At 49.9% G+C, this 8,424-nt stretch overlaps 1 protein-coding gene across 1 annotated transcript; it reads right to left on the minus strand.

Moving 5' to 3' along the window:
* Positions 1-4,493: 4,493 nt before the first annotated feature.
* LOC112818045 (aurora kinase C) lies at positions 4,494-8,149 on the minus strand. Its single transcript, XM_025865299.2, has 6 exons — positions 7,663-8,149; positions 7,244-7,435; positions 6,772-6,910; positions 5,660-5,808; positions 4,925-5,099; positions 4,494-4,748 (listed from the first exon to the last, which is right to left on the minus strand). The coding sequence occupies exons 1-6, from the start codon at positions 7,836-7,838 to the stop codon at positions 4,578-4,580; spliced, it is 1,002 nt and encodes a 333-aa protein (XP_025721084.2). The 5' UTR covers positions 7,839-8,149; the 3' UTR covers positions 4,494-4,577.
* Between the last annotated feature and the right edge of the window lie 275 nt (positions 8,150-8,424).

Here is an 8,424-nt window from a genome sequence, read left to right on the forward strand (position 1 = left end):
CTTCACATCCTGGTTAAAGGGACTATAAGTCCCCAGTTCTTAAGTCATCTTAAGTTTCCACTAATGTTGTCTTTTGACTTAAAAAAAACACTTCATTATGGAGTTTGCCTTGTTAATGTTTCCCTTCACCATATTCTACAGCTTCCTCAATGTGAAATGTCCAACACATGCAGGACCACATCCCTGCATGTGACCAAACCCACTCATTAAATATAAGTAACTCAGCTACTCCACTCCACTCTCTGATGGACACAGCCCCACTACTGCAGAGCTGTCATTTAAATGCTCCAAGTCACTGGCTCACGGTTTTTCATGTGCACCTGCAGTGCCCACATCTCTGTGCTTTCTAGCTTTGTCCCCTCTATCAAGGCTCTCAAGTTAATATTTAAATTAAACAGCTGGAAATTCCTAATAAACTAACTGGTTCATACATAGGAACCCTGCAATATTACTCAGTTCTGGTGCTAGATAAACTCACATCACCGGGCACATTTTGGACAGATAGATAAACACAGAAAAGTCAACTGGGGCCTCCACATTGGCTACTAGGTGATATATGTCCAAATTATGAAAACTCTGACATGCACTCCCCTAGCATCGTATATGATTGGTTAGGGGTGCAGATACAGGTTTTTTTCTGATCGGTCTTATGTTGAAAATAGGGGGAAAACTAGGGAGGATCAGTTATTAATGAAATCGTGGCTATTTGGGGCCGACTCTTAGAGAAGTCACTGTTTAGCTTCCTGGACTGTCACTAGAGCTCGTAATCTGGCTTCCGGCCAAATAGGACAGAGCGGACTGGTTTCCTGGGTCGCTAACGGTAGGTAAGGGGTCAGTTTCCTGGGCCGGCAGCTCCAAGTTTTGGGTCAGAGCTCTACTTTTAAATACGGTCTGCCAATTGTCAGATCACGTGGATATTCAGGCTCTCTCTGTATATTCTGTTCTAAGGCTGGCGATCAAGACAGTGACAAGCCTTCTCCGCTCGTCTTACACAAACACAACTCAAAGAGAAATCGAGCACCTCTCTCGACTTCCAGCCCGCGCAGGAGCCCCGTCCGCAGCAGAGAGGCGGCAATACCCAAAACATCGTCCACTCACCTGCGCAGGGTCCGTCCACGCCGCCGCCATCATGGGACCCCGTGCACAGAGCGGGGCCCGGAGAGGCAGCGACACAGGCGAGTCCCGCGGGCTCGGCCAACCGCCACCCCTCCCCTACTCCGGGAGGGGTGACCTCGGCTGACTCTCGCACTCCCCGGTCACCGGGTAGCTCACGGCTCCTTCAAAGGCGCGGAGGCAAGTGGTAGCCTTCCTTCAGCTCTTTTTCCCCAGAGCTTCCCTGGAGGCGGGTCACAGAACAGCGATCCCCTCCCCACAGCTGGCGTGGACGGAACCGTCGCACACGAATGACGTGCCCCACCAGGAGACCGGAAGCCCCGCCCCCACCCGAGCGGACGCCCGGTGCACAGCCTTCTGGGCAATGTAGTTTTTGCTTTACAAACGAGCCGCAGAAGAACGTGTTCCGGCGCCGGTCTTCCTCGTCCTAAAAGACTTATCAGGCCCAGAGCTCGCTGTCAGACCCGCCTCTTCACAGCGAACACAACGCGGGGTGGACCGAGGAGAAAGGGCGAGGCCGTCCCTCTCATGCCCGGGTAAGTCGAGGCTCAGGGAGCGGGGACCTGCGACCGGGGTCAGGGCACGTGCCAGGTCCCGTAACCGGCTTCTCGGCTCGGCTGGTGAGCTCCCCCGTGCGCCTCTCCTCCTGGCGATCGTCCTGGAGCGAAGATGGACGCTCGAGCGGTGACGTGACCGCCGAGACCGGGACGCAGGAAGCCCGCTGCGACGCGGCGCACGCGCAGCGCACGGCCCCTCCTGGGCCGCCTCTGGTCCAGCGCCACGTGCTGCGGGGCCTTGACGCCTGGAGGCGGCCCCGGGAGCCCGAGGAGCGCTGTGCGAGCCTCTGAGCTGGGGAGGCCGCACCTGAGCGAGGCTGGGGGCAGGTCGGGACTCCAGTCTGGAGCGTGGGCACTTCCAGCTGTGTCTGCGCGCCGGCAGAGGGGTCGTGCGTGGATACGGAAATTTCGGGCATTGTTAGCAGATGCTGCCATCTCAAGGCAACACGAGAGTGAGACTAGATGGAGAAAGGAATGGACAGGGGCGAACCCTGAACCAAGCCGGCATTAAGTAGCTGCAGACAAGAAACCAACAAAATAATGTTAGGAATGCTAACATTCCTTTCAGATTTATATTCGGCAAAATCTTACAAGTCACCATCAGTGACTTATTTAGTTTTCTTCTCATGACTATGAAAGTGAGAGAATAAAATCTCACTTCTAATGAATTGAGAATCCATACGGTTATGAAAATGGAAACAGTATGCCGAAAATGCCAAGAGATTTATTTTGTGGAATATTACTCAGCCACGAGAAAGAATGAAATTTTGCCATTTGTAACAACATGGATGGAGCTGGAGTGTATTATCCTAAGCAAAGTAAGTCAGAGAAAGACAAATACCATATGATTTCACTCAGATGTGGAATTTAAGAACCAAAACAAACGATCATGGGGGGGAAAAAAGAGGAAAACTAAGAAACACTATTCACTATAGAGAACAAACTGATGGTTGCCAGAGGAGAGGTGGATGGGGGCATGGGTTCAGTAGGTGATGGGGATTAAGGAGTGCACTTTTGATGAGCATTGGGTTATGTATGGAAGTGTTGAATCACTATATTGTACACCTGAAACTAATATTACACTGTATGTTAGCTGAAATTTGAATAAAAACTAAAAAAAATTTTTAAAAAAGTGGAGAAAAGCATAGTGATTGAATCAAGGATTAAAATGCAGTTAATTTCCTAGAAGAAGATGCTTTTTATAAAAGGAGGTTGTGGAGAAGTGTGGCTTAATTAGCACACAAGGAACAGTGTGATCCACCATTGAGCATAGTAATTTGACCGAATTGGAAAAGACATTCTTCTTTTCACATGGGGTTGACACGGTTAAATTAAATGGTTTGAAGGTAGGATGTACGTCAGATATCAAAGTTAAGATTTTTATATTCTGTGTCATGGGCGGCACAATGTCCGGAATCAGTGGTGAGGAAAACTGTGTAGCTATTGGAGACTTTGAAATCCCTACTTTACCGTAAAGCATGTCTGAGAGTTTTCGTAATTTAGACATATATCATCTAGTAGTCAATGTGGAAGCCCTAGTTGTCCTTTGTCTGCTTATCTACCTCCCCAAAAATGTGCCGGGTGATGTCAGTTTATCCAGCACCCAAACTGAGTAATATTGCAGGATTCCTATTACAAACCAGTTAGTTTATTAGGAATTTCCAGGTGTTTAATTGAAATACTGATTCAAGGGGCGCCTGGGTGGCTCAGACGGTTAAGCGTCTGCCTTCGGCTCAGGTCATGATCCCAGGGTCCTGGGATCGAGCCCCACATCGGGCTCCCTGCTCAGCGGGGAGCCTGCTTCTCCCTCTGCCTCTGCCTGCTGCTTCCTCTGCTTGTGTGCTCTGTCAAAAAAAAAAAAAAAATTGAAATACTGATTCGAGAGCACTGATAGGACAAAGCTAAAAAGCACAGAAATATGGGCCCTGGAGGTGCAGATGAAAAACCATGAGCCAATGTCCTGGAGCATTTAAATGACAAATCTGCAATAATGGGGCTGTCCATCAGAGAGTGGAGTAGCTGAGTTACTTAATTAGTGGGTCTGGTCACATGCAGAGATGTGGTCTTGCATGTGCTGGAAATTTCACATTGTGGAAGCCATGTAGAATATGGTGGAGTAACATTAACTCCATATAAAATATGGAGTTCGGAAACAGTGGTGAAGGCAATGCCTGCGATGAGCAGAAAACATGTTTAAGCTCCCAACTGTGTCTAGATGTTTATTCTGGTGCTGTCAGCTTATCATGGATGGAGTAGCTGACACATGCAGCTATAACAGGATACAGGGAAAAGTCAGAAGAGAGTTCCCTAAATTGCTGAAAGTGGAGGATGTGATTTCAGAAGATGTGGTGTTACATTTATTATTAGGGATGACTTATTTGATGCAATCAGAATATGACACACCACGGAGGTGCTAGTGAATTCATTTGAGAATTGAGTGGCATTGATGTGCAGTGAAACATTTTGTCTCAGAGACATGCTGGATGTCAGTACAAAGAGGGTGGACCTCCGGGTTGATCAGAGTCCTGGTTTACAAATGGCATACTCCTGAAAACACGGCGAATAGTAAAATGAGTCTAGAAGAAATGTGATAGGTGGTAGGTTGTACACCACCAGGGTGGTTGTCTGCACAAAGCAGTAACTAGTTTTCAAGGTGAGTAGAGTCACCATCCTTGGGGACCAGGGGGGACATCATCTTGGGACACTCTCATGGGAAAGAGTTTCTACAAGAAATAGACTCTACCCAGTCACATAACTGCATAGTCAAATAACTCTAAATAACCGGTACAAAATGATTCAGCTTTTATTAATTAGCATCTTGCATCTTAGAAGAAACAAAGGACAGGTAAGATAGTGGAGCCAGGAGAGCTCCCTGGACAAAGACAATAAAACAGGTGCAGACAGGGCTCAAGAAGCCATCTGAACAGACGGAGGCAACACCCTCTGAGAGTGGGCCCGGACCCAGGGGTGCTCCAGGATCTGGGCCAAGGGCAGCCGCTCCGAAGGCTGGTATCTGAGAAGCTTGGAGATCAAGTCCTGGGCCCCCAAAGGTAATGATGGGGGAAACCTTACATCTACCTGATGAGGCCACAGAAGAAAAAAAGAGAACATGGTTAATTTCTGTGCCGCATGCTTTCTCCATTCCTTAAGACCCTTCAAAGCACTGTTCTGGATCTTTTTGGACAACCTTTGTGTGCATCCCAGGCTCTGCAGGCCTGGCTCCCTAGTGAGTGCCCAGAGTGTAGCCATCCTACCTTGAGGATGCGTCTGTAGGTCTCATTATGGGAAGGGCTCTCAAAGGGTGGATTTCCCACTAGCAGCTCATAGCACAGCACTCCAATGCACCACAGATCAACCTTCTCATTGTATGTTCTCCTTTCAATCATTTCTGGGGGCAAGTAGTCCAGAGTCCCACACATTGTCTTTCTTCTAGAGGACAGCAGGGAAGAGAGCACTGTGTAGAAGCCAAGAACAAGGGTAACCCTCCTTTTCTATATTCCAGTGAGATGGGAGACCCTAGAAAGTCCGAGCAGTCCCCTCCTGAGCATGGGAGTTTGGAAACACTAAGTTTTAATAAGGATCCTTAGGGAAGGCAAATACTGGAACCCACCAATTCCATATTTTGGAATTATTCATAAAGTTATGTGGCTCCCGATCGAGGATGTTTTCAGAATATTTTGGGCATCAGTAGAGATTTTGAACAAACTGATGGTGCATCAAGACGGACCAAGTAAAATTCCTGGAGTTATGGAGCAATGATTCTTACTTACATGGAAACTTACTGAGAAAGTTACATGTTAACAGAGATCAAAAGATAAAAGATAAGGTTGAGCCACATTCTTTCAGTCTACAAATGCACATTAAATATATGCATATGAAAAAGGCAGTACTCAAATACAAAACCAAATTTGTATCTGGGTCTTACACATGGAATGCATGAAATTGGATCATTCCTAAGTGGCACCCAGGGCCCATGCCGCCATACCTACCTCAGAGATGGGGTGTGCACCGACCAGCCAAAGTCTGCAATCTTCACCTCACCCTTGAACCCCAGCAGTAGGTTCTCTGGTTTAATATCCCTGTGAATCACCTTTTTCTCGTGGCAGTAGGTCAGAGCATCTGCCAATTCCTCCATTATCTGAGTGAGCAAAGAAAAAGCCATCAGGAAATGAAGCCCACCACAATTTCATATGAGATAAAATATTCATGCATTTTATAGTTGTAGTGGAATCTTTTATTTCCTTTTATTTCCTGTTTACCGACCCTGTTGTTTCCTTAATGGCACCACAGTTTTTGGTGGGGGAGGGATTCCTCTCCCCATTTTGTGTGGTCTTATAGGATGGATGATAAAGTGGCCAGAACCTCCATTTTGCCTTAGAACAGCGAGTAGCTGGACACAGGACCTACGCTGAGCTAAACAGATGATCTCCCACAGGATTTGACACCTGAAGAAATGATACAAAAGCAGGAGGAAAATTGCAAGATCACTCATTCTGACAGCAAGCTGACCCAACCCTTCTGCTGGGATAATTGTTGCTCTGATTCCCCATCTGGAGCCCTCTAGAAATCTCTTGCTTCCTATAAGCCAATTCCACTCACTTATTCAGTGAACTCCTTCATAGGACTTCAACATGCTTTTCTGCATAAGGTAGTGGAGTTAGATTGTCTGGCTTACACTAATTATTAATATTCTGGGGTAATTAGGGTATCAAACTGTGAAGTTATGGGCTGTATGTGTCATTATATAAAAGGTATAGAATTCATGGGCGCCTGGGTGGCTCAGTTGGTTAAGCGACTGCCTTCGGCTCAGGTCATGATCCCGGAGTCCTGGGATCGAGTCCCGCATCGGGCTCCCTGCTCGGCAGGGAGTCTGCTTCTCCCTCTGACCCTCTTCCCTCTCGTGCTCTCTATCTCTCATTCTCTCTCTCGAATAAATAAATAAAAAAATCTTAAAAAAAAAAAGGTATAGAATTCAGAAACAAACAAACAAAAAGAACCTGGACAATAATGACAGCCACAAGCAGTGGCACCCCCCCCCCGTCCCCCCGCCAACCAGTCCACAATAAACTCGGGCCTCAGAGCCCCCAGGCCCCTGCCTCACCGTGGCTGTGTGCTGTTCATCTAATGTGTGGCTCTTTTGCAGCTCCTTGTAGAGCTCACCCCTTGGAGCATATTCCAGAATCAGGTACACACGGCGTGCGTCATGGAAATAGTTGTACAGACGTAGGATATTGGGGTGTCTGGAGAAGAGACAGAGGAAGGGTCAGACTCATAAGACCCAACTCCTGATGCTATCACAAGTGACTGGTCACACAAAGGGCAAACTGTGCTGGGACCAGAATAACAGCAGCCTGATACTGGAATGTGTGAGAGAACAGGAGCAGGCATCAGGGTTTTGGTGTCTGAAACAGGGACGATTACATGGTGTAAGTGGAGTGAACTGCAGAAAAAAATCTTCAAGGTGGCCTGTTTGAGGGTAGTTTGGGGGAAATGCTGGGCTCAGATGCCGGAGATGGAAGAGAAAGCAGAAGAGCAAGAAGCCAGTGCCGGATTCGCCTACAGGCTGTCCTTACTGTAGATGCGCCTGGATTTCAATTTCCCTGCGCAGTTGGTGCTCCAGTCCTTCCTTTTCTATCTGGGACTTGAAGAGGACTTTCAGGGCCACGATAAAATGGCTTTCCTTGAGCCGAGCCAGGTACACATTCCCAAATTTTCCCTTGCCCAGAGGACGCCCGATTTCAAAGTCCTCAATTGTGAGTCGCCGCCTGAGAGCAAAGGAAGGAAAGAGCCTCAGGCTGGGAGGTAGGTGGGGGGCCATCAGGGGCTGTGAATGCTCACCTTCCCCTTCCACTTAACCCCACCTCTGCCCCTCGCCCTTCTCGGGCACAGCCAGGCTGTCTGGTCCGCGAGCCAACACGGAACACGTGCCGCTCGCTCTTCCTTTCTCTCCCCGCCCCCTTCCCCCTCCCGAGACAGCGCCGGGGACACTCACACGGGCGGGATGCGGAGCTCCACGCAGCCCGCTGCAGCTGCTTGAGACAGACGGAGGTCGGCGCTTGCTCCTGCGCACCCTCCCGCCCCAACCACGGACACCAGCCCTTCGCAACCTTTTCTCTGGTCCTGGGTCCTCGCCCCTTCACCTGCGGGCCCGACACCGCCCGGCTTCATCACAGCGTGCGGGGGGCCCCCGGCAAGAGACGACGGCGACGGGACAGCCTCCGAGCCCTTTGGAAACGTCCTGAGAAGGCGTGAAGGTAGGTGATATTCAGGCTGACGCTCCTCGGGTGCCGACCGGCCCCGACGCCGCCTGCACTGACGCCCCAGGGGGTTCCCCCGCTGCTCGCCGCCTCGGACGCGCGGAGACCAAGGCAAGCCCCGCGAGCCGGGGCCGGGGCCTTTATCCTATCGCCCCTCATTGGCTGAGCCAGCACTTCCTGATTGGCTCCCATTGGTTGAAACTTCGGAGCGAGCAGGCAGCGTGCCCAATAGAAGAGACAGAAATGGGAGCTTCCGCACACGCTTAGCCAATGAGATTGCAGGGCGCGGGGACCCGCGGGTCGCTGGGGAGGGGCGGGGCGGGGCGGACACCAGGAGCTGGGGCCTCGGGAAGGGGGACCAACGGAGGGCCGCCGAGAGGGGACGGTGCGAACGGGTCTCCGAGAAGGAATGCCTACAGAAACCCGTGAGTGCGCGAATCCGTTAATGAGCTGGCGTGGTGCACGTGGGAGTGAACAGACACCCATCGCAGGAAGCT

The sequence above is a fragment of the Callorhinus ursinus genome, unplaced genomic scaffold, assembly GCF_003265705.2.
Source record: "Callorhinus ursinus isolate GAN/ISIS: 27379988/994484 unplaced genomic scaffold, GSC_fseal_2.0 scaffold1295, whole genome shotgun sequence".
NCBI classification, from domain to species: domain Eukaryota; kingdom Metazoa; phylum Chordata; class Mammalia; order Carnivora; family Otariidae; genus Callorhinus; species Callorhinus ursinus.

Bases quoted from the DNA above. Each gene is read 5' to 3' on its own strand.
- LOC112818045 (XM_025865299.2), bottom strand. From the start codon at position 7,838: ATGAAGCCGGGCGGTGTCGGGCCCGCAGGTGAAGGGGCGAGGACCCAG. The intron at 5,809-6,771 runs GTGAGGCAGGGG...TTGCTCACTCAG, and splicing joins ATGAACAGCACACAGCCACG to ATAATGGAGGAATTGGCAGA. The intron at 4,749-4,924 runs GTAGGATGGCTA...TGGCCTCATCAG, and splicing joins CCTACAGACGCATCCTCAAG to GTAGATGTAAGGTTTCCCCC.